The following is a 25551-nucleotide window of genomic DNA, read 5'->3' on the forward strand; positions in this document are numbered from 1 at the left end:
GTGCATTAGCCTCTTGCAGCTGTGCATTAGTCTGTTGCTGCTGCTTTAGTATGTCCTCCATGGCGTCGCCGGGTTTGGGCTGTAGTATAGCCGCTCGAATCCAGCACATGTGCTACTGGGTCACCAGGGATGGATGCTTCACCTCACCGGCTGTCATGCCCGCCGATTCTCCACCATATGTGAGGTAGCACGGTGGACTGCGCAGCAGAAGACACGGGATCCAGGCATTAAGGTTCACAGCACCCGGTTTAATGTCCAAACAAAAGTCCACAGCAATATACATGTGCCTCTCCAGCAGAGGACTCAGGGAGTTCTGTTCACTCCCTCACACCCGGCACACCTGCCCTCGTTCCTGTTTCCATTTAACCCTTCCTTCAGCCTGTAGGGAAACAGTATTAACCCTAGAGTGGATTTACTTTCTATCATGGAGTGAGCACAACCGGGGCGAGACATACCGGCCGTCATAGATAACCCCGGTCACAGTCTCACAATATATATATATATATATACACACACACACACACACACACACAGTCATGGCCAAAAGTGTTAGCACCTTTGAAGTAAGTTGTTCCAGAAAATAAAGCATTTCCCTTAGAAAATTAATAATACACCCCCTACACCTCCTCTCTCCATAATATACTCTCTACACCACCCCTTTCCATAATCTCTCTCCTACACTGCCCCTATTTATAATATTCCCCCACACACTGGCCATAGGTGTACCCCCACACGATATCCCTGTGTATAATATCCCCACACACTGCCCCGCTGTAAAGTATCTCACACATACATACACACACACACACACACACTGCTCCTCTGTATAATATCTCTCCCACACACACTGCTCCTCTGTATAATATCTCTCTCACACACTGCTCCTCTGTATAATATCTCTCCCACACACACTGCTCCTATGTATAATATCTCTCTCACACACTGCTCCTCTGTATAATATCTCTCCCACACACACTGCTCCTCTGTATAATATCTCTCCCACACACACTGCTCCTCTGTATATCTCTCCCACACACACTGCTCCTCTGTATATTATCCCCCACACACTGCGCCTCTGTATAATATCCCCCCACACTGCTCCTCTGTATAATATACCCCTACACCTCAGTACACTATGTCCCACACACACACTGCACCTCAGTATACTATCCCCCCACACACTGCTCCTCAGTATAATATCCCCCCCCACACTGCTTCTCTGTATAATATCCCCCCACACACAATGCCCCTCTGCATAATACCCCCCCACACACTGGTCTTCTGTATAATATCCCCACATACACACTGCTCCTCTGTATAATATCCCCCCACACACTGCTCCTCTGTTTAGTATCCCCCACACACACTGTTTATTAATATAATATCCCCCCCACACACTGTTCCTGTGTATAATATCCTCCCACCAACACTGCTCCTCTGTATAATATCCTCCCACACACACTGCTCCTCTGTATAGTATCCTCCCACACACTGCTCCTCTGTATAATATCCTCCCACACACTGCTCCTCTGTATAATATCTCCCCACAAACACTGCTTCTCAATATATACCCTCCACACACTGCTCCTCTGTATAATGTCCCACACGTACACTGCTCCTCTGTAAATACAACACACTGCCCATTTGTATAATATCCCACACACTGCTCCTCTGTTTATTTGCTCCATCCTGGTTTATTTGTCCCTTCCCAGCAAATATATATATATCCACATCCTAGGCTTCTCCTGATGTATATATATATTCCCCTCCTAGGCACATTCTGGTATATATGTCCCCATCCTTGTTTTTGTCCCCTTCCTGGTATATATCTCCACCTTCTTGTGTATATGTGCCTTTCCTGGGTATCTCCTCGTATATTTGTCTACTGCAAAAAGAAAAAAAACAAACATTTTACTCACCCTCCCCGTCTCCCACATCCTGCAGCATCCTCTCTGAGAAGCGATGCATTTCAGCTGGATGTCTGCAAAGGCAGGGGCTGCAGTCAGCGGGCACCCCCACAACCTGAGGCTGGAACAGCGCCCCTCCCCCCGTGGCTGAAGTCAGCGTGCCCCCCACGGCTGGAGTCAGCACCCTCCCTCCCCTGGAGTCAGCACCCCTCCGCCCCTGGAGTCAGCGCCCCTCCCCTGCCCCCCGCGGCTGGAGTCAGCGCCCCCCAACCCGCCCCCCGCGGTTGTAGTCAGTTCCCCCCACCACCACCCGTAGGTGTGGTCAGCGGCCCCTCCCCGCCCCCTGCGGCTGGGCTGTAGTCAGCGGCCCCCCACCATCACCCGCGGCTGTAGTCAGCGCCCCAACCGCCCCCTGCGGCTGTAGTCAGCAGCCCCCACCACCACCCGCTGCTGTAGTCAGCGGCCTCCTCACCACCAGTGGCTGTAGTCAGCAGCCCCTCCCCGCCCCCCTTGGCTGTAGTCAGTGCCCCCCCCACCAGCGGCTGTAGTCTGTGGCCCACCCCACCACCCGCGGCTGTAGTCAGTGGCCCCCCCGCCGCTGTAGTCAGCGCCTCCCCGCAGCTGTAGTCAGCGCCCCCCCGCCCCTGTAGTCAGCACCCCCCTCCCTCGCGGCTGTAGTCAGCGCCCCCCCTGCCACCCGCGGCTGTAGTCAGCGCCCCCCTGCGGCGGTAGTCAGCACCCCCTACCCCCCGCGGCTGCAGTCAGTGCCCCCCCCGCGGCTGGAGTCAGCGGCCCACCATCCCCCGCGGCTGGAGTTAGCGGCCCCCCCGCGGCTGGAGTCAGCGGCTCCCCCACCCCCCGCGGCTGGAGTCAGTGGCTCCCCCACCCCCCGCGGCTGCAGGCAGCGGCCCCTCCCCCACCCCCCGCGGCGGTAGTCAGCGCCCCCCCGTGGCTGTAGTCAGCGCCCCCCCACCCCCGCGGCTGTAGTCAGTGCCTTCCCCCCCGCGGCGGTAGTCAGTGCCTTCCCCCCGCGGCTGTAGTCAGTGGCTCCCGCGGCTGTAGTCAGCGGCCCCCCCACCCCTTGCGGCTGTAGTCAGCACCCCCTTGCCCCCTGCAGCTGTAGTCAGCGGCCCCCCCTGCCCCCTGCGGCTGGAGTCAGTGGCTCCCCCTGCCCCCCGCGGCTGGAGTCAGCGGCTCCCCCACCACCCCCGGCAATCTTCAGCTCATAGAGCGCCTACCTCTCCCTGCCGGATGCCGCGCGTTCGCCAGCTCCGCGTTGCCCGCAGCACTGTGATGAAGTGCAGAGTGATGACCTCATCACATTGGGCTGCGGGATGACGCGCCACCTTTCTGCTCAGCTCCACTTACAGTGCCTCCCCCACCACATGGCTAATTTGCATGCAATGCCCTAGAAGGACTTTGTATGCACCTTAGTTATGTGCAGACTGCAGTAGTGGCTGAAGCGACACCGCGCCCCTCTGCTGCAGCTGTGACTGGGGCTCGGTGAAGATGGTGGGCCCGGCTGGCTAGGCGCTACATAAAGTTAAGTAAGTAACCGGCGGCGGTTACAGTAAAAAATGCTGTGTGAGGAGCCAGGAAATGTACAACTTCTTACCTCTCTGCTGCGCCCCCCCCTGAAGCATGGCCGTCGGCGCCCTGTGCGGTCGCACAAGCCTAAAGCCGGCCATGTATAAGGCAAGAAATCCCACTTCTTAAACCTGACAGGGCACACCTGTGAAGTGAAAACCATTTCCGGTGACTACCTCTTGAAGCTCATCAAGAGAATGCAAAGAGTGTGCAAAGCGGTAATCAAAGCAAAAGGTGGAAACTTTGAAGAACCTAGAATATAAGACATATATTCAGTTGTTTCACACTTTTTTGTTAAGTATTTCATTCTACATGTCTTAATTCATAGTTTTGATGTCTTCAATGTGAATCTACAATTTTCAGAGTCATGAAAATAAAGAAAACTCTTTGAAAGAGAAGGTGTGTCCACACTTTTGGTCTGTACTGTATTTATCTGAGATGGGAGATGACAGTTGGTGCTTGTAAAATTCTATGGAGGGGGAAGAAGAGAGAGGGACTAAGTGAAAACACAGACATTCCGCTGCACGTTCTCTGGATATGACAGTTATAAGTCTCCATAGAACTTTATGAGCACCGACTATCTCAATAATGTAATATTCTGTATTCACTGAATACAGATTTTACCCGTGAATTGAAAATTTTGAGAATGAATGATCAATCTAGAAAGAAAAATAACAGATTTCTCTAGGATGTATTACAGAGTTTCTTATTTTCAAATGCTATTGATTTGTGAATAAAATGACGGTTGCTCTTTAAGTTACCTTTCCTGTAAAACAGCTACAGATGGAGACTTATGGCCTTGCAGAAAATATTTGACTGTTACCTTGGAAGTTGATCAATTACTCCAGATTTGTTGTTTATTGGAGAGGTTAACGCAGAAATAAATCTATGATGTTGGTGTTGATGATACTGTATGTCTAAAGTTTACTATGCAATTATATGTGAACAAGCAGAACAGGCATACGTTCTATGAAACTCGAGGATAGATCATTTTTTTCAGATGGCTCCAAAGAACACCAGCATAATCTTTGAACATCAAATTGGAAAAAAAATCAACTTATGTCTCTGCAATCCATAGTTAACCCCTATCACTTTTGCCTCAAGAGTAAAATCTTCATAATTATACTAGAAAATATCTAAAACATTGCACCCATGCACATGATATTGTAGCTGAGGCCTCCCTCTACAGAGAGAGCTTGATGTCATGAGTGGAGATGTGATACGCTTAAAGGGAATCTATCAACAGGTCTTTGCTATGTAATTGAAGATGCTAAAAAATAAAATTGAACTATGCCTCTCTTATCAGTCTGATTGCTGTTGTTTACTTAAACTAAAGGCGGTATCACCTAGTCATTATCATTGCTGGACTACAATGTCACATACATGAGCACAACCAAAGAGAAACAGGGGCTGAGCAGTCATGGGTCACACCAGGGACCACCAAATCAATAATCAATACAACAACTTTTGCAAAAATATACTAAATATTTATTTAAATAGAGTGCATAGCAAAAGAAGTGACATTAGATAAACGTTACAGAGATTAATCAAGAACACTGATCAGACTAAAGTAGTATCACTGATGAAGAACACGGGTCCACAGACCATATGGGGAGTACGAGTGCACTTGTGTCATCGGAGGACTCCTAAAAGTAATTGTGCAAGGACAATAGTTGCCCATCATACAGTAACAAGACACATGCACAATTAAGGGGCATTACAGTAAATGTCCAGCATGATAGGCACTCATTTGATTAATAGTTGCCATTACTTAGAGGAGCCAAATCCATATAAGGACAGCCAGATAAGGAGTGAAAAATGGTAAATAAAAGCACTCCCATCTAAAGCTGGTGTCACACACAGCGACAACGACAACGACGTCGCTGCTACGTCACCATTTTCTGTGACGTTGCAGCGACGTCCCGTCGCTGTCGCTGTGTGTGACATCCAGCAACGACCTGGCCCCTGCTGTGAGGTCGCCGGTCGTTGCTGAATGTCCAGCTTCATTTTTTGGTCGTCACTCTCCCGCTGTGACACACACATCGCTGTGTGTGACAGCGAGAGAGCGACGAAATGAAGCGAGCAGGAGCCGGCACTGGCAGCTGCGGTAAGCTGTAACCAGCGTAAACATCGGGTAACCAAGGGAAGACCTTTCCCTGGTTACCCGATGTTTACGCTGGTTACCAGCCTCCGCTCTTGCTGCCAGCGCCGGCTCCTGCACTGTGACATGTGGCTGCAGTATGCATCGGGTAATTAACCCGATGTATACTGTAGCAAGGAGAGCAAGGAGCCAGCGCTAAGCAGTGCGCGCGGCTCCTTGCTCTCTGCACTGTGACATGTAGCTGCAGCACACATCGGGTTAATTAACCCGATGTGTACTGTAGGAGAGCAAGGAGCCAGCGCTAAGCGCGGTTCCCTGCTCTCTGAACATGTAGCAAAGCGACGTTATGATCGCTGCTTCTGCTGTGTTTGACAGCTAAGCAGCGATCATAACAGCGACTTACAAGGTCGCTGTTACGTCACCTAAAATGGTGACGTAACAGCGACGTCGTTGTCGCTGTCGTTTAGTGTGAACCCAGCTTAACACTCACCCATAGGTAGCCGTGGAGACCGAGGAAAACGTGCCCCAACGCGCACGTTTCGCTGCCTTCTTCGGGGGGCCGTGAAGTGGTCAATACATGTCACATACATGGCAGTCCGGCACTCCCCCTCTTTTGATTGGCACCTCACTGTCAATGTACAATCTTGATACAGAAAAATAGACAAACAGGATACAGCAGCACTCTGTAAACACCAAGACATATGCAAGCATAGAATATAGGGAAATTTAAACTGCATAATGCTATCTAATATATAAAGCTGAGTGTATGTGTGTGCGGCGTGTGTGTGTGTGTGTGTGCGTGTGTGTGCGTGTGTGTGTGTGTGTGTGTATGTGTGTGTGTGTGTGGCCACTAAAGGAATCTGCACCATAGCATTTACAATCACAACATTTTGCACAGACACCTCATTTGACTCAGGGAATGTCATAGATTATGTTTTGAGGGGGAATTTTAACCCCACCCTTTACAGTTATTCACCAAAAAACCTGCTTAAATTAAAGTCAATGGAGCTGGCAGCTACAGGTCATTAATAGGAGCTCTGATTGGTTGCTATAGGCAACAAAAGACATTATTAGCATAAGAAGCTTATGTGTGAGGTAATATGAGGTAATATGATTTCGGTAGAGGAAGACACACAGAGACAGACAGAGACACAGAGAGACAGATAGAGAGAGACACACACACAGATACTGAGACATAGACACACCGAGACATAGACACACCGAGACAGAGACAAACCGAGACAGACACACATAGACACACATATAGAGACAGACACACACAAAGACAGACACACACAGGATACACATAGATACACACAGACACACACACAGAGACACACATACAGACACACACAGATACACACAGAGACAGACACACAGAGACAGACACAGAGACAGACACAGAGACATACACAGAGATATATACAGAGACACAGACACACATAGACATACAGACACACAGATACAAAGAGACAGACACACACAGAGACAGACAGAGACACACACAAATATAGACAGACAGACAGACAGACACACACACACAGACAGAGATACACACAGGAACAGAGACACTCAGAGACTGATACAGACACAGAGAATCAGAGACATAGAGACAGAGACACACAGACATAGACACACAGAGACAGACACACAGAGACAGAGACACACACAGAGAGACATACAGAGACAAAAATAGAGACATACCGAGACAGAGACACACAGGGACAGATAAACAGAGACACCAAGACAGAGACACAACACAGAGACACAACACAGAGACAGACACAGAGACAGATACACAGAGACAGACTCAGAGACAGACACACAGAGACAGAGACACACACAGACACATAAAGACACACACAGAGACAGATAAACACACACAGAGACAGACACGCAGAAACACATAGAAACAGAGACACACAGAAACAGAGACTAACAGAGAGACACAGAGAGAGAGAGAGCCACAGACACAGAGCCACAGTCACAGAGCCACAGAGACACAGACACACAGAGATACAGACACACAGAGACAGACAGAGACACACACAGACAGACACACAGACAGAGACACATACAAGCATAGACACACAGACACACTCACACAGAAACACACAGAGATAGAGATACAGAGACTGATACAGAGGCACACACACAAAGAGACAGAGACAGACACGGAGACACCAACACAGAGACACAATAGATACACAGACAGAGACACAGACAGAGAGACACAGACACAGAGACAGCAACATACACAGACACGCAGAGACAGAGACAGACAGAGACATGCAGAGACAGAGACAAGCAGAGACAGAGACACCCAGACACACAGACACAGAGACACACGGACACAGATACACACAGAGACAGAGAGACATAAAGACACACAGAGAGACAGAGACACACAGAGAGACAGAGACACACCCAAAGACAGAGACACACAAAGACAGAGACACACAGAGGCAGAGATGCACACAGAGACACACACAGACAGAGGCACACACAGAGACAGACACATACAGAGACAGAGAGACACACACAGAGAGACATACAGAGATGGAGACAGACAGACAGAGAGGGAGAATGAGAGAGACAGAGAGACACTTAGTTACTAACCCAGGTAACTCTGGGTACTACAGCTAGTATAAAATACACTTAAAAAATGTAGGTTCTTAGTGCAAGAATTGGCCAATTCAAGTATGTACATTAACTGTGGCAAGGTGACCTTTCTTTGATGGGTCTCTATACTAGTGCCATGCCTCTCCTGGACTAAAAGTCTACACATATATGGGCTTATAGGATCTTTCACTAATTAAAAGCACCCTGTGGCTGATGATCGTAGAGCACAGTAGAGTATTGGAGGTGTAGACAGCCTCCAATTCTGATTGTGCTCTTTGTCCATCAGCCATAGGGTCCATCAAAGAAAGGTCACCTTGCCGCGGTTGATGTGCATACATGAATTGGCCAATTCTTGCACTAACCTTCTTTTTTTAAGTATGTTTTATATAGAATTATGCAGTTTAAATTTCATATATTGTACGCTTGCCTATGTCTTGGCGCTTACAAAGTGCTGCTATATTGTGTTTGTTTGTGTTTCATGTAGTTTTAGCAGATAACATGTGTTCACATTTCCTTGCTATACTTGGATATGAACTTGTTTTGCAATCTCTATTGAGAGTCCCCTGTGGGTGGGACAGCTTTCTTAGCTCTGTTGCTTTTCTAAATCTAAAAGCTCTTATTGTATCAGAACGGCTGCACCCAGTAATCTAAAGGCCCTGTCACACTAAGCAACATCGCTAGCAACATCGCTGCTAACGAATAACTTTTGTGACGTTGCTAGCGATGTTGCTGTGTGTGACATCCAGCAACAACCTGGCCCCTGCTGTGAGGTCGTTGGTTGTTGCTGAATGTCCTGGGCCATTTTTTAGTTGTTGCTGTCCTGCTGTGAAGCACAGATCGCTGTGTGTGACAGCGAGACAGCAACAACTAAATGTGCAGGCAGCAGGAGCCGGCTTCTGCAGAGGCTGGTAACCAATGTAAACATCGGGTAACCAAGAAGCCCTGTCCTTGGTTACCCGATATTTACCTTTGATACCAGCCTCCTCCGCTCTCACTGTCAGTGCCGGCTCCTGCTCTGTGCACATGTAGCTGCAGCACACATCGGGTTAATTAACCCCATGTGTGCTGTAACTAGGAGAGCAAGGAGCCAGCACTAAGCATTGTGCGCTGCTCCCTGCTCTGTGCACATTTAGCTGCAGCACACATCGGGTTAATTAACCCGATGTGTGCTGTAACTAGGAGAGCAAGGAGTCAGCGCTCAGTGTGCGCTGCTCCCTGTTCTCTGCACGTGTAGCTCCGTGCAGTGGTAACCAAGGTAAATATCGGGTTGGTTACCGATATTTACCTTAGTTACCAAGCGCAGCATCTTCCACGCGGCGCTGGGGGCTGGTTGCTGGTGAGCTCACCAGCAACTCGTGTAACCACGCTCCAGCGATCCCTGCCAGGTCAGGTTGCTGGTGGGATCGCTGGAGCGTCGCTAGTGTGACATCTCACCAGCAACCTCCTAGCAACTTACCAGCGATCCCTATCGTTGGTGGGATCGCTGGTAAGTTTCTTAGTGTGACGGTACCTTAAGTGATACATTGTTGGGTTCAGAGTCTATTTGCCTACATCATGCTGCTCTCAGATGAGCTAGATTGCCTTTTTAATAGCATGTCTACAGCAAACGCCTAAAAGTTGTATTTCATTTTATTACAGATAGAAATAAAATAAATGATAATTTCACTGCAGGCTTTTAAAATGCATGAAAAATAAGTTCCTGTAATTATATTGGACTTAAGCTTGCAAGACCTGGCTAGTATATATAATAATGTTAAGATTATCTAGGTTTTGTACTATAATATATGTTGTATTCGTGAAATATAGAAAATTTAAAGTAAAAGGGAGATCACAGCTTGATATTAAATTATAATGCCATTCATCACAGAATACCATTTGCACAATATTTTTTCAGTCCTTCTAAAGATTTCTGTACAGAGAAAAAATAGTTTGATTTTACATGAGTCTTTTTCATTTTTAAGGTGAACCAGGAAAGCCAAGCTACGGGCGAGAAGGTCGTGATGGAGAGAGGGGTCCACCCGGTCCTGCTGGGCAACCTGGAATTCCAGGACCACCAGGTCCTCCTGGTCATGCGGGATTCTGTGATCCATCTTCTTGCAGCCTTCAGGCCATTGCTGCTCCCCAGTCTGCTAAAGATTCCAACATGAAAGGGCCTTGAACAGTGTAATCCTATGTTACTGTCTGCAATTACATCCGACATCAAAGAATGGATTGAACGGCAGAGATAATAAACAAGGCTCTTTTTGATTCCGAACAGCAGACAGTAACAAACTGTGACATTTATAATTTAAATGAAATTACTACCGAATTTGGGAAAAAAAATGGTGCTTAAAATACTCAGTGAAGATCTCCGTTAACAGCTCTAAAAAATCTGAAAAATAGTCTTCTAATAAATGTTTTAATTTACCACTTCCATGGATGAAGAAACTTTGTATTTACCTCGCCTTCATAGTTATTATCTATAGCCCAGATGATTACAGAAAGGTATAAAACAGCGAGATAAAAGTACGGCATCAACTACAAAATATATAAAGTAAATGTAAATGCAGACCCCAAATGAAATGGTGACCAGGGAGTGAAATTACACTTTTATCCATAGTGTGTTCACTGTATATCCATGGAGGAAAATGGTAACGGAGGAGTACCAAAGCGAAACACTGAGTACACAACGTGCTGTAAATCTCTGTAAATGTGCTATAGGTGACTTCAATGACCAGTGTGCCTTCAACATTCAGCTTTGTAATTAAATACCTGTTTCTTCTTGATTTTATGTTTTTTTTAAGGCATTTTGGGTACGACACTTTATTATCAGACTCCACCTTTCTGTGACATCCTCAATGTGATGAAAGTGATAGCAGATATTAATATCCAGAAATAAAATTGTTTTATAACTGAGAATATTTATTTTCATGTGGCATCCCTGGTTGTTTGAGAAAAAGTAAAGGAAGAATAAATACTGTTTCTTAACCTTGTGCATTTTTTCAATGTATGCTTTAATTAAGTTAAATGAGGAAATTGAACTGGACCCCCGAGGAGACATCTGGCTTTCAGTTTCAAACATTTATTCTGCAAATGGGATAATTCAAAGTTTAGTTGTATGCTTAATTTATCAAACGCTATATGGGAACGACAGGGGGTTATATATCAAAGTAATGGCATTAACTTTAATTAATGTTAGGAGACCTATTATGAACATATGGCAGATTGCTTTGTGTCAGTTATCTCTCATATTGCGGGTGCCTACAAAGATCAATAGTGCATGTCAAAAATAAGCCAAGTTTGGAAGATTCTACTTTTATCCATTTGCTAAAACTTAAGCCTGGGGAAATGAACACAAAGCATATTTTTTGCAGATATTCCATACGGTTTGAGCAAATCAATATAACACTATCAAATTAATTTAGAATTTCCCAAAATTCACAGACTCTAGCAAATTGAAATTTTGAGAATTCATTTTTGGGCAGAAATGTGTTGGAAAATAATACTTAACTGTCTCTGCTGCAGCAGTTCCCTGCTGGTGGCTTCACTCTTTGCTGGTGTATCTGCTACCGGTTAGGAGTCGGCAAACATTCTGGCATGATAACGTCATGATATGCGTCTACCTAAGTGCATGCATGTTATCATGTTCGAATGTGTGCTGTAGCCTAGCCAATGGCAGAAGCCAAAGGGTGAAGAAGAAGCAGGACCATAGCAGGGGTCAGGGAAGTCAGATGAGGACCGATTTGTACCTGGGTGATAGGAACAAATAAGAGCTAGGTGAGCATCATTTTCAGAGTTTCATAGACTTTTAGGTTGAAGTTAATCATAAATCCATTGAGTTCAACCTCAACATGTAGACCCAGTGGAAGGTAAGAAAAAAACCATGAGACAGATGCTAATTGTCCCATGTTAAGGGTCATTCAGACTAGTTCCCTGAAACCTCTCATCACAAAATCTAATACTCATGACCTGTAATATATTTTTCAAGAAAACTATCCAGGCCCTCCTTGAACTTTTGTAGTAAATCAACCATTATCACATCATGTGGCAGAAAATTCCATAGTCTTAATGCTGTTATAGTAAAGAATCACCATCTGTGATTTTGTATCACTTTTTTAAACCCCATCTCTTTATTGTACTTTGGGATTGTGAAACTGGAGCATAATAGCTATATTTAATGACAATCAAGGCACATTCAATTCACATTGACTAATTCTGATGTGAAACAAATCTCCCAGCCACATTACAGTGGATCTGCCAAATTTAATTTTTTAAGATCCTCTTATCTCTAAAATTAACTTGCACTGCAGATTTTAAAGCCACAAAAAATCTATTTATGTTCATTTAGGAAACTCAGTGACAAATCCGCATAACAATTTGCATGTAACAAATGCTTTTAAAGGGAGTCCGTCACCAGGTTTTTGCTACCTCATCTGAGAGCAGTATGATATAGACAAAGGGATTCTGAATCTAATGATGTATCACTTAGATTACTGGCTGCAGCCATTCTGACACTATGAAGGATATTATTTTTTGGATGAAGCTGAGCTCTGGCAGCTCCCCCGCCCACACCAGGCTTTCAGTGTAAATTTACATAGACTGAAGCTGCTAATCACAGAAGGGGGCAGAGTCAGACTACAGTTCCCCACTCCTCAGACCTACTAATGATAAAGCTAAGAGGCTTAAACTAACATCATAGGTAACCAAAAACAGATTTTGAGATAAGAGATAGCTGTCTGTAAACTGCACCTTAACTCTTAAGCTGAGTTTACACACTGAAACTTTCTAGCGATCCCACCAGCGATCCCAACCTGGCCGGGATCGCTACAAAGTCTCTGGTGAGCTGTCAAACAGGCAAACCTGGCCAACGACGCAACAGCGATCCGGACCTGCAGAGCGACCTAGCTGGTTGTTGGGGACGTTGTAAAGCAGCTTTTTGAAAGGGAAGTCGCTGTAAAGTCCCCTTTACACACTGAAACTTTCTAGCGATGCATGCTGCACAGCGGGAAACAAAGGACCTAAGAATGGTCCTGAACGATTTGTAGGGATCACAACTTCACAGCAGGGGCCAGGTCGCTGATGTGTTTCACACACTGCAATGTCGCTGGGGAGGTCGCTGTAACGTCACAAAACCGGTGACGTTACAGCGATGTCGTTTGCGATGTTGCAGTGTGTAAAGCCACCTTTACAGCATGCTGACCAGATTACATAGCAAAAACATCCTGTCGAAGTACCTTTAAGAGGCGTTAAATGGGTATGTGATATATGCATTAAATATACAGTGCTTACAAGTAGTATTCAACCCCCTGCAGATTTAGCAGGTTTACACATTCGGAATTAACTTGGCATTGTGACATTTGGACTGTAGATCAGCCTGGAAGTGTGAAATGCACTGCAGCAAAAAAGAATGTTATATCTTTTTTTTTTTTTTTTTTAAATTGTGAAAAGTTTATTCAGAGAGTCATTTATTATTCAACCCCTCAAACCACCAGAATTCTGTTTGGTTCCCCTAAAGTATTAAGAAGTATTTCAGGCACAAAGAACAATGAGCTTCACAGGTTTGGATTAATTATCTCTTTTTCCAGCCTTTTCTGACTAATTAAGACCCTCCCCAAACTTGTAAACAGCACTCATACTTGGTCAACATGGGAAAGACAAAGGAGCATTCCAAGGCAATCAGAGACAAGATCGTGGAGGGTCACAAGGCTGGCAAGGGGTACAAAACCCTTTCCAAGGAGTTGGGCCTACCTGTCTCCACTGTTGGGAGCATCATCCGGAAGTGGAAGGCTTATGGAACTACTGTTAGCCTTCCACGGCCTGGACAGCCTTTGAAAGTTTCCACCCGTGCCGAGGCCAGGCTTGTCCGAAGAGTCAAGGCTAACCCAAGGACAACAAGGAAGGAGCTCCGGGAAGATCTCATGGCAGTGGGGACATTGGCTTCAGTCAATACCATAAGTAACGTACTCCACCACAATGGTCCCCGTTCCAGACGAGCCCGTAAGGTACCTTTACTTTCAAAGCGTCATGTCAAGGCTCGTCTACAGTTTGCTCATGATCACTTGGATGACTCTGAGACAGACTGGTTCAAGGTTCTCTGGTCTGATGAGACCAAGATCGAGATCTTTGGTGCCAACCACACACGTGACGTTTGGAGACTGGATGGCACTTCATACGACCCCAAGAATACCATCCCTACAGTCAAGCATGGTGGTGGCAGCATCATGCTGTGGGGCTGTTTCTCAGCCAAGGGGCCTGGCCATCTGGTCTGCATCCATGGGAAGATGGATAGCACGGCCTACCTGGAGATTTTGGCCAAGAACCTCCGCTCCTCCATCAAGGATCTTAAGATGGGTCGTCATTTCATCTTCCAACAAGACAATGACCCAAAGCACACAGCCAAGAAAACCAAGGCCTGGTTCAAGAGGGAAAAAAATCAAGGTGTTGCAGTGGCCTAGTCAGTCTCCTGACCTTAACCCAATTGAAAACTTGTGGAAGGAGCTCAAGATTAAAGTCCACATGTGACACCCAATGAACCTAGATAACTTGGAGAAGATCTGCATGGAGGAGGGGGCCAAGATAACTCCAGAGATCTGTGCCGGCCTGATCAGGTCTTATAAAAGACGATTATTAGCTGTAATTGCAAACAAGGGTTATTCCACAAAATATTAAACCTAGGGGTTGAATAATAATTGACCCACACTTTTATGTTGAAAATTTATTAAAATTTAACTGAGCAACATAACTTGTTGGTTTGTAAGATTTATACATCTGTTAATAAATCCTGCTCTTGTTTGAAGTTTGCAGGCTCTAACTTATTTGCATCTTATCAAACCTGCTAAATCTGCAGGGGGTTGAATACTACTTGTAGGCACTGTATGATACAGGGCCCTTTGTGGTAGATTAGTTTCCTACTCAGTGATAGGAGAAGGAATGCAGGTATACATAGGAGACTGGTCAGTCACAGCTTTTCTCATGAAAAGCAATGCAGCATGGCTTATGTTCTCAGCATGGCCTGAAACCTACCCAGTCTCCAACATGACAGCCAAAACATTTATCAAGAAATTGCTTACAATGTAGTCTTCTGCTTTGGAATCCCAGACATTATAGAGAGCGATCAAGGCCCTGCCTTTACAGAAGATGTGACCAGAGAGCTCTGGTTCCCAGTAGGAACATACTTAGGTCTTCACATACCCTACCACCCCCAGAGGAGTGGCAAAGTTGAAGGACTCAATGGGACCCTGAAGAATAAAATCCTAAAAGCCAGTCAGGAACTGTCCCTTCCATGGCCTGAGATATTGCCCATAGCCCTGTACTCAGTCAGAAACAACCCACAGCAATCTACAGGGCTAACTCCCTATGAGATTCTGTTTGGAGGGCCTCCAAGGTTAGGACAGTGTACTCTGGCCAAGGTTCTTACGCCATTTCACATAGTCTCTGAGGAAGTAGAAGCCTCACAATCTACGGGTATACCTAGAAATAGAAGGGAAGGAGAGATCAAGGGTAATTTAGACCCCCATGCTTATATTGATACAATAGGGGTTCCTAGGGGGGTTCCAGATGAATTTAAAGCAAGAGATCAGGTAAAGGCTGGATTTGAATGCTCCATTATTCCGCTACTAACCATTAACAAAAATATAGACTGGATCAATTATCTTTATTATAACCAGCAGCGGTTTGTTAATTATACTAGCGATGCTTTACAAGGAATAATGGAACAGCTCAGGCTCACATCAGCTATGGCCTAATAAGAACAGAAAGGCTCTTGATATGATCTTAGCGGAAAAAGGAGGAGTGTGTAAAATGATAGCTGCTGTATATATATTTCAGAAAATGTTGGTCCAAATGGGAAAGTCATAATAGCCTTGGAAAAGTTAACTAGTTTGTCGGTAGAATTAAAAAGGAATTCTGGAGTGACAGACCCATGGGATCGATATTTTTAATGGATGTCAGGATGGCAGAAATAGCTAGCCCAGATAGGCATACCCAAACTGATAATACTTGTAGTCCTATTTCTTGTAGTAATCTGTGTTATCCCATGTATCAAGAAAATACTGTCTAAAGGTGTAGAAGGATTGACCCTGACATTTGCCCTCATTGATGAGTCTGAGCAAGAAACTGATATATGCATAAGTCTTATAAGAATCACAGTCCATTAACAAAATAGTGATAGTACAGGGAATTAACAGGGATAATGGGAATCCTCTGGTCTTGAGAAATCCGGGTACAAAGGGGTATGCTTCAAAAGGGATCATTAATCTCAATGCGGTGAAGACTCCATTACTCTCCCCGCTCGGTACCTTGCCGATTCAAAGATAATTCAGGTAGGGATAGCCTTAGGGAATCGGATAGAAAAATATTTTAGGGGGCACTCTGAGAATACAAAATATTTGTCAATATGCTTTTTTTCTGTGAGAATATATATAAATATATATATATATATATATATATATATAATTTATATATGCTTTTTTTTATAACTACATTTTCTTTTTTATATGAGTAAGAAGAGAGAGCCTGTTTTCTGATTTTTGCTGTGTATCAGGAAAGCAAGTATGTGTACATCAAGGTCAGTAGCTGACCTCATGAGACAAGGACCCCTCACACTATGGTGGATTAAAGATAAGGCACCCCGGAGTTATGTGACAATGGAGTTGCGAGCTATGGAATTGGAATACAGGAGGGGCTGAAGGGGGGAGTCCCCAAAAAATGGATAAAAGTCACAGTACACAGTCACAGTCACAGGCACACTTAGGAATTTTCCTAAGAGATTAACCCATTACTGCTCTATAAAAGGCTTGTAAAAAAATAAAGCACTTTACTTGTGCACCTTCACTGAGAAGGAATTCATACCAGATATATTGTGTGGTGTGAATTTTTCCGTCGGCTCTCAGCAACCTTCAGTCAGAGATTACAGCAGACATTCACTGTTAAGAAGGATATTTCCCAAAAACTATGGAATTTTTCCTTAACACTTGGAATTAAACCAGCAACTTTCAAACACATCACACATCATAGCAGCTCTAGCTAGACACCAAACAGAGGATTTTATATAGAAGAAGCAGCAGCCTTTGCCTCCACAGCAGATTACAAAGGTAATAAAGATCTATTGTACAGAGCAATGCTCTATGACCTGTATTCTAGAGGGAGAGGAAAAGATTTTTTTTCCTTCTAATAAAATTAAAAATAAATAAAAAAACAGGTAGTGTAATTTTAATTGCACATTTTTTAAAATAATAAACACTACTTATAAGCAAATAGCCTGGCTATATTTGGTGTTCCTGTAATCGTAACGACCCACACGACACAGGAATCAGAGTATTTATGGGGATCAGTAAATGACCTAAAAACATGGAACAATTGATTACTTTTTCGCTATTAAACCCATGAAAAATGTATAGCTGAGGCCATGAATGCTGCGTTTTTTCTGCAGGTATCTGCACCATACAACGCAATAACAATTTTGTCTGATTATTGTATCGTTGCTGCCTTTTTTATGCGTTGTCCCCTATATTTCACACATGTTTGGTGCAGATGTGAATCCGGGATTTTAATGCATTTTTTAATACTACAGAAAAGCTTTGATTCTGCATTTAAAAATACAACGGCATTTTTTTCGCTTGCAATTTTTTCAGGCTCCACAAAGAAGCTTATAGGGAAAAAAACCCACCCAAGCTGCACAGTTCACCAGCGTCTTTAGACACACCGAGAACAGAGCTTTCATGAAATCACATCCTCTTTGCGTGGACATTTAGTCAGTGTTCAATGTAGTGTAAATGTTTTGGGTTTTTTTCGACACAAATTCTGTTGTCTTTATCTGTCCAAGCAAATCGAATGTGATTTCATGAAAAGACGTCGCTGAACTCTGCTGTTTTGGTGTTTTGTTTTTCTTTAGAAGCTTCTATGAAAAAACTGCAGTTACTTTTTAAGTGCAGAATCAAACCTTTTCTGTACTATAAAAACAGTAAAAAAAAAATACAGATCCACATCTGCATAAAAAATGCATCAAATAATGAGGAAAAGGCATAAGAAATGCAGCAAAAAGGCAATCAGAGAAGATTGTTATTGTATAATTTGGTGCAGACACCTGCAGAAAACAAAAAACACAGGATTTATGCAATGTGTGAACACGGCCTTACAGACACAAAACAGCAACATGCCATTTAGTGACGCTTATATAAATATGAGAAAGTTCTGGCAGATGCTACAGAACAGTCCAGGGTATCTTCTGTATGTCCCTCACTGCTAAATAGGTGTGGTCAAAATTTGCCGTTGTGTGCTGCTCACGCCACATACGGTACTTTGTCCATCTTGCTATTCTTCAAAAGTTGGAAGGTATGCTTATTACTTGCTCCTAACATTGTGTAGCACAGTTATTTCCAGAAAATAACAGCCAGACTTCAAGAGAGTGAACAGCATTTATTTATTAGAAATATTGTGATAATGGATGGAACCTAGCACTGTTTATGGCTTTAACTCTTCATCACTTTTGGCTATAGCCAAATTGGATAACACATCAGTCCAAACGTTATGAATGTGTTGAGAGGTGCTATTCACAGCAGGAAGTTGACTGATGTACTTGCTGCATTTGCCCCAGCCTACTCAGTGCTCTTTATGCTTCAGTGTCTCCATGGATGCATATGTCCCAGTCTCCCCAATGCTATATTTGCACCATCCTCCCAGGACAGTATATGCACCTCCCTCCCCAATGCTTTATGTAACCAGCCTCAACAGTGCTGTATGCACCCCAACCTCCCAAGTGCTTTATACACCCTAACCTCCCCAGTGCTGTATGTACTCCAGCCTCCCCAGTTTTGTATTTCCCTCGCCTCCCCAGTGCTGTATTTGTGACAGCATCCCCAGTGCTGTATATGCTCCAGTGTCTTCATTGATGTATATGCCTTAAGCCTCTCCAGTGATGTTTTGATGCTCCAGACTCTCCTAGAATGCATGAATGACCGAGTATCTCCTATGATGTATATGCTCCCAGCGTCTCTTATGATGCATACACAAGAAAAGGGATATTATGCAAACAAACAAGCGGCAGTTAACTCATGGTTAATGTGCAGTTTTTACGGCACAGAGGGCAATTAGCATTGGACTGGAGCCAGGTCAAAATGCAAGTCTGATGGAATTTGTGCTTGCACCTGAGCTCTGTCAGCTGCTCGCCCATCTGATATTCTGTTAAACAGATGACACAAGAGCCAGTGTCCTCCTGAGGTGACCAATTTCTCGTCTGGAGTATGTCAATTTGCAGAGTTCTGTTAGGCGGAGGATTCCATCTTTCTGCAGGTGGTGGAGGTAGCTGCATCTGTGACATTGCTGGTCTCATGTCATCCATTTCCTGCATTTCATTGAGCATATTAAATAGATGGTTAACAGCTGCCCTGAATCTGACACTGGGTGGAATTGGATTTGGAAATTGGGATTCAGCTTGATGGCTATTGGTGTCACTTTCTCCAGATGTTCTGCCTAGTCTGCAGCTCGGTAGGATGGGATTCTGTGGACTAAATATGAATTCAAATGCTGCAGATCCATTGGCTTGACTGCCATCATCTCTGTAGCTTTCTCCCATTATTCTGCCTGGAGATGGATCTTCCCTGGGTGTTCGGCTCTCTGGAATGGAATTTGGTGTTTCGACTGTGAATGCACTTGTGGTAGTCAACGATTCATTCCAGCTTCTGTCTCCTGTGGTTCTTGAAGATTCTATAGGAACCCGACTTATTGGAGACCTGCTTCTTTCTGTAAGACTTTCCTGTCCCCTATGTTGTGGAGGAGATCTGGCCTGTCTCCTTCCTCTCTCATTGATGGCATTAGTGAAACTTTGCTGCTGCTGATCAGTAGCATGTCTTCTATGATTTCTTTCAGAAGACCTCAATCTGAGGACAATTCTTGGCTGACCTATGAAGACATTAAACGTAAAACATTTTTGGACATTTTTGGACCCTTGGGTGGGGCCTGCTGTTACTAAGGGGTTTACAGAAAGGTGAACTCTAACCAAGATTGTGTGAACTATGGTCATCAGTAAACCTGCTCAGTGAAGAATGTAGACCTGCACCATCCAAACTGTGCTGAATACCAAGAGAAAAAACAATATAGGGAACAAGAAGATAAATTCTTGCCATACGAAACGCTCCAGTGACTGTATACAAGAATCACTTATAATACTGAAAACTACATTTATAAAGCTTTATTAGATTATTTAATAGACAACATTTAAAACCAAACCCACAAGGGTTCTTATAGGAAACACACAATCTCCACAATGAAATACAAATGTGGAGATATAAGCTATCTCCTTCAAATATATACAATTGTACACAAGGGCAATACAATAAAGAATGCCAAAACTATATAGTAAAACATAGCCCAATAACTGAAAACAAAAAAGAATAGGAATAGCAAAAATAATAAATTCAGTGAAATAATAGAGTAGCAAATCAAAGAATAAAGGCATATGACCCTTTAAGTATTACCCAGAATATAAGTGGATGGGAGAGAAAAGCTACATACCCCGCGCGATACGTCAGCAGAATGTGGCTTCTTTAGAGGGTTGTCACCCTGCTCAGTGCATCACTTTTCTGTGCACATTACATAACAGGGTCAGAACTGGAGAGAAGGTAACATTGTCCCCAAAGAAGAAGGATAGAATGTAGACAATGCACTAAAACATTAAAGCATCACTAAAGAATTTAATTTTATTTTTATTTTTCACGGCTGGAATGCTGCTTTTAATCTAAGGTCTCTACCCCCAGTTTTATACTCACCCTCTGGCATTTTCACCTTTCATCAAAGCCGTTCCAGTCCTTGGACGGCCGCAAGTCACAAGTTACGTTACAAGCTCTCTGTGCAAGTCTATGAGAGCCAGAAAGATGCTCTTATAGATTTGCATTCAATAGTGACCTCTGGCTCACGCCATAAATTACTGGAGCTATCTGGCAGATCATAAACTGCCTGAGACAAATGGAAGCAGCACCGCGGATAAAAGATGAAAATGACAAAGGTTGAGTATAAGACCAGGAGCAGATACCTAAGATTAGAAGCACCACTCCAGAGGTGAAAATAAAGAAACATAACTGTGGAGTGGCGCTTTATTCCGCAAACTCCAGGGATAACTCCTCCCAGAAAACCTCAGAAATTGGGGAATATTTTCTTTCTCCCTCAAACATTTCCCTTACCGTGGTTTCCCGGTCGTCTCAGCCATGCTTCATTGTCCTCAATGAGCCGTCTGAGTTCTCGGGATCCCATGTCCTTGTTATCAGAGGCTCGGATGGTAAAATATAAAACAACTTTTTTCTTTGGCAGCAGAGATGTTATTGTGCAAAAATCACCAAATAAATAGAAACAAAAGAACAATATACTAGAAATGCAAAACAAATGAAGTTTTGTTAAAGAATAAGAAACTATGTCTCAGCAATTGCTTCAACTACAAAATGTCGCTGATGTCACTGAGCTCAGTGATTGGACATTCTAGAGCGCCATTATGACGTCACTTGTGAGTGTGACCTCACCCTCGCCTGACTCTCAATCCTGAGCATAGCTTTGTGACATCATGGCAGTCCGGCCTCCATGCTGCTTGCTGGCAACTGCTGAATATGTGAACAGGGCGGAGAACTGTTATTACCTGCAACATATTATATTGAGTGCCCTAATATATAATATTTGTAGAGGAAATAAAATACTTCAATAAAAGGTTGTATAAAGCAGATAATTCACCTACTGGTATTTATGATATCTAGGATAATGCTCCGCTGTGTATTACTAGTATATTATTAGTGATTTACCGCACAAAGCCCTAGCTGACCCCTAAACGTCTGTATAATTTACAGCAGGGGCTACATCATTTATTATAATACACATATCAGCATACACATACATCCAATTCCCATAGATCCTAGAAGCTTTAGGCTGAATTTAGACGTCCGTACAATATGGTCTGAGTATGGGTGTAATGTCCAGACCAGTCGCAGGGCTCCAGATCCGATCTCAGCAGCCTCATCATCAATGTTGAAATTACCACAACAAGAAGAGAATGTTGTGGAATTTTGAAAATCATAAAAATGATGTGTTTCAAAACTTTTTTCTTTATTAAACAATAATATAAGCAAGATTTTTTAACAATATCTAGATTGCGATAATCCTGCAAGGAGAATCTTCATTCATTCTCATTAATATAAAAGGGAAGGTCCAAAGTAAGAAGTGTATATAAATGTGAGTCATTTTATTGTAACAAAGCCTGGAGAAGGGTTAATCTCGAAACGCGTAGCTTTTTGGCTGTTTTTATAATAGTTTTTTATGTAAAAATAATTTCACTTGTACCTATTTGAGGCTCTCTATCTATATTAATGCCTCATCATGAATAAGGAGGAGTAGGATTTGGGCGTGTTCCCATCCGACTCTTTGGTTCAGAGTACCCGGTGTCTTTTGCAAGCGGAGAGAGCTTGTGTATCCAGAAGATTCCTCCAGACTTGGAAACTGCGTCTTCTAGAGAGCTCCAATGATCCTAATTCAGGGCCCCCCAGCTTTATTCATTCACCAGGATAGAGGGTAGCAGGGTACTCACTAGAGATGAGAGAACCGGCCGTGGTTCGGTTCGAGTTCGTTTCGCCGAACAGAGGTCTCGTTCGAGTTCGGTTCGGCCAACTGGTTCGGCGAACCACTCGAACCGCATAGGAAACAATGGGAGGCAATCACAAACACATAAAAACACCTAGAAAACACCCTCAAAGGTGTCCAAAAGGTGACAAACAACTCACAACACAACACAAGCACATGGGAAAGTGACAAGGACATATACTCATGCGAAAACAAAAGAGCTGGACAAGGAAAAAGAGGAGGAGACACAGATTTAGGCATGACACGCCCTTCTAAAATCATGTAAAACACCGCAAGGTGACTCCAAGAGGAGTCTCCCTTTTTTTCCAAAAATTGGGCCACACAGACACCCCTTCAGTGGCAGCACTTGTGCCCCAGTTGTACACTTCACAGGTAGATTTGCATCAAGCACATTCAAAAATACGCCATCCTTAACCATCCCCAGGATGACACCGGGGTAGGTAGCAAAGTCTTTGCTGATCCCAGATCTGTTCATCTTGGCTTCTTTTTAAAAACACAGCAAGCAAGGGTTACTCCAAGTGGAGTCTCCCTTTTTTCCAAAAATTGGGGCACACAGACACCCCACCCCTTCAGTGGCAGCACTTGTGCCCCAGTTGTACACTTCACAGCTAGATTTGCATCAAGCACATTCAAAAATACGCCATCCTTAACCGTCCCCAGGATGACACCGGGGTAGGTAGCTAAGTCTTTCCTGATCCCAACTCTGTTCATCTTGGCTCCTTTTAAAAAACACAGCAAGCAACGGTTACTCCAAGCGGAGTCTCCCTTTTTTCCAAACATTTTTCCCAGCAGCAGTGATCTGAATGCGCTGTTCCCGCACACTATACGCTGAAATTTCATAATAGTGTGAGTCACAGAGTGACTTACACTATTACAGCGGAAAGCCAGCTAGTAATTAGCTTGGCTTTTTTCTGCTAGAACCGTTCTCGAATGTAACTAGAACTATCGAGCTTTAGCAAAAAGCTCGAGTTCTAGTTCGATCTAGAACAGCCCCCAAAATCACTCGAACCGCGAACTGGAGAACCACAAACCATGAACCGCGCTCAACTCTAGTACTCACCCCCTATGCTGTAAATTTTTCCTCCCTTTTTCACTATCCCCATACAAGCTGTCGGCTGGTGCTCCTATTTTCTCTTTTTTTATGTTAGATTTACTTTTTAGTACGGCGTTGTTCAAAACGACTGGTTGGTAGCTGCAGGCAGACAAGGTTACGGTTAAGGCTTCATTGTCCATGTAAGTGGCTTTAGTGCTATCAGAAACTGTAAGTTGAATCACTCCGATTTCTTAATACCTCACCATCGATCAGAAGCACCGCTATTCAGACTGTTTTTCTATTTTTGTTTAAATATACATGTCAGCATACACTGGAGGGAGCGGACCTTATACCCGCAATATTATAGAGATGCAGTGACGCAGTAAATTTTGTTTCAAACTAAGAAAAGTCTTTAATTTGCGGTTAAACCTTCAGTCAATCACAGACCTTTACTTCTGGTTCGCAGTCGGGTGTATGCACATTCAGTCTGGCACAGTACGTACATGCACTAATGTAGGAATCTCTAGTGTGGCGTAGGGCTTCACCCCAAGTCTCTGGCTCTGGTCTGTTTTCAGCTCACAAGGACATAACAGTAATCCACTGCACTATGTAGGAATCTCTAGTGAGATGTGGGGTTTACCCCAAGTCTCTAGCTCCGGTCTCAGCTCACACGTACATAATAGTAAGCCCCTGCACTATGTAGGAATCTCTAGTGTGGCGTAGGGATTCACCCCAAGTCTCTGGCTCCGGTGTGTGTTCAGCTCACACGGACATAACAGTAAGTGTGGCGCCCTGGACAAGCCAGGACGTCACAGGTACTGCAACAACACACCCCACACCCCGGTTAGGCACATCAAGGTCAGACAAAAATCCTTGTTGCCTCCCTCCAGGGGATGATGTCCACACCAGGGGGTGGAGCCAGGCAGTTGGCCACACCCACCAAGGAGTTCACAGTCCTGGAGGCGGGAAAAGGAAGTCAGGGTAGTGGAGAGTAGTGGAGAAAAGAGTTGAGTTTGGAGAGTTGAGGAGTGAAGTGGTAGCGGAGCAGACTGACCGTGTCCGCGTGCATGGCCCGGGCACATACAGCAAGGTTGGCAGACGGTGGTGACCGTCTGCAGGAGGGGCTGATTGACGTGAACCGTAAGGACCGGGGACGGGCGGTGGCCCGCCGGTACCGGATCGGGGAGCGAAGAGAAGCCAGCACCATTCGGCAGGGCCTACGGAACCCGACCAGGCTTGGAGTCGCCGTAAAACCGGTCAAATCCCTTAGCGAAGGGAACCTCCGGGGTTTCTCAGCAGTCAAGACCCGATTGAAGGCAACCGCTCAAACCGTGAAGGGAAATACGGTCACCGCCAAGGCTACAGTTCCCAGGGCCAGAGCCTGCAGGCAAAAGGGGCTCCCTCAGCATCCATCCAAGCTGGGGAGCGGGTTACCGGTGGGAAGCCACCAGAACCGAGAACATAACACAGGTGCAGGGAAAGGCAGTCACCGCCAACCTACCGGGAGAAGAACCACCGCAGCCGTCTGTGGGACCCATCCATCCAGCCGTTTGTTTTACCGGAGACTTTGCATTCATTATTGGCTGAGTGAGTACCACTGTGCCGTGCGGCACCGCGCTGCCCCCGCGACCCTGCACCTCACCAGGCCCCGTAACCCACCTGCCATTCCTCCCTCACCGGGCCCCGGGACAACCAACCCCCCTACCCAT

The 25551-nt window shown here is 44.6% G+C and overlaps 2 protein-coding genes across 2 annotated transcripts in view; one reads left to right on the forward strand and one right to left on the reverse strand.

The window, feature by feature from the left end:
• Window positions 1-11136, forward strand: part of COL9A1 (collagen type IX alpha 1 chain) — a 287994-nt gene extending 276858 nt beyond the window's left edge. The window contains exon 38 of the mRNA XM_075338439.1: window positions 10179-11136. Coding sequence (XP_075194554.1) covers window positions 10179-10375 — 197 coding nt within the window. The 3' untranslated portion in view covers window positions 10376-11136. The remainder of the gene's footprint in view (window positions 1-10178) is intronic.
• A 7541-nt stretch (window positions 11137-18677) lies between these two features.
• On the reverse strand, window positions 18678-21587 carry LOC142295334 (uncharacterized). Its single transcript, XM_075338440.1, has 2 exons — window positions 21372-21587; window positions 18678-20094 (listed from the first exon to the last, which is right to left on the reverse strand). Exons 1-2 carry the CDS (start codon window positions 21439-21441, stop codon window positions 19241-19243), a joined length of 924 nt encoding a protein of 307 aa, XP_075194555.1. The 5' UTR covers window positions 21442-21587; the 3' UTR covers window positions 18678-19240.
• Window positions 21588-25551: the final 3964 nt, after the last annotated feature.

This window comes from Anomaloglossus baeobatrachus, chromosome 3 (assembly GCF_048569485.1).
Source record: "Anomaloglossus baeobatrachus isolate aAnoBae1 chromosome 3, aAnoBae1.hap1, whole genome shotgun sequence".
Classification (NCBI taxonomy): domain Eukaryota; kingdom Metazoa; phylum Chordata; class Amphibia; order Anura; family Aromobatidae; genus Anomaloglossus; species Anomaloglossus baeobatrachus.

Excerpts from the sequence above, each read along its gene's own strand:
- LOC142295334 (XM_075338440.1), bottom strand. The coding sequence starts at position 21,441 with ATGGGATCCCGAGAACTCAGACGGCTCATTGAGGACAATGAAGCATGG. Across the intron at positions 20,095-21,371 it reads GAGACGACCGGGAAACCACG|GTCAGCCAAGAATTGTCCTC; the intron begins GTAAGGGAAATG and ends ATGTCTTCATAG.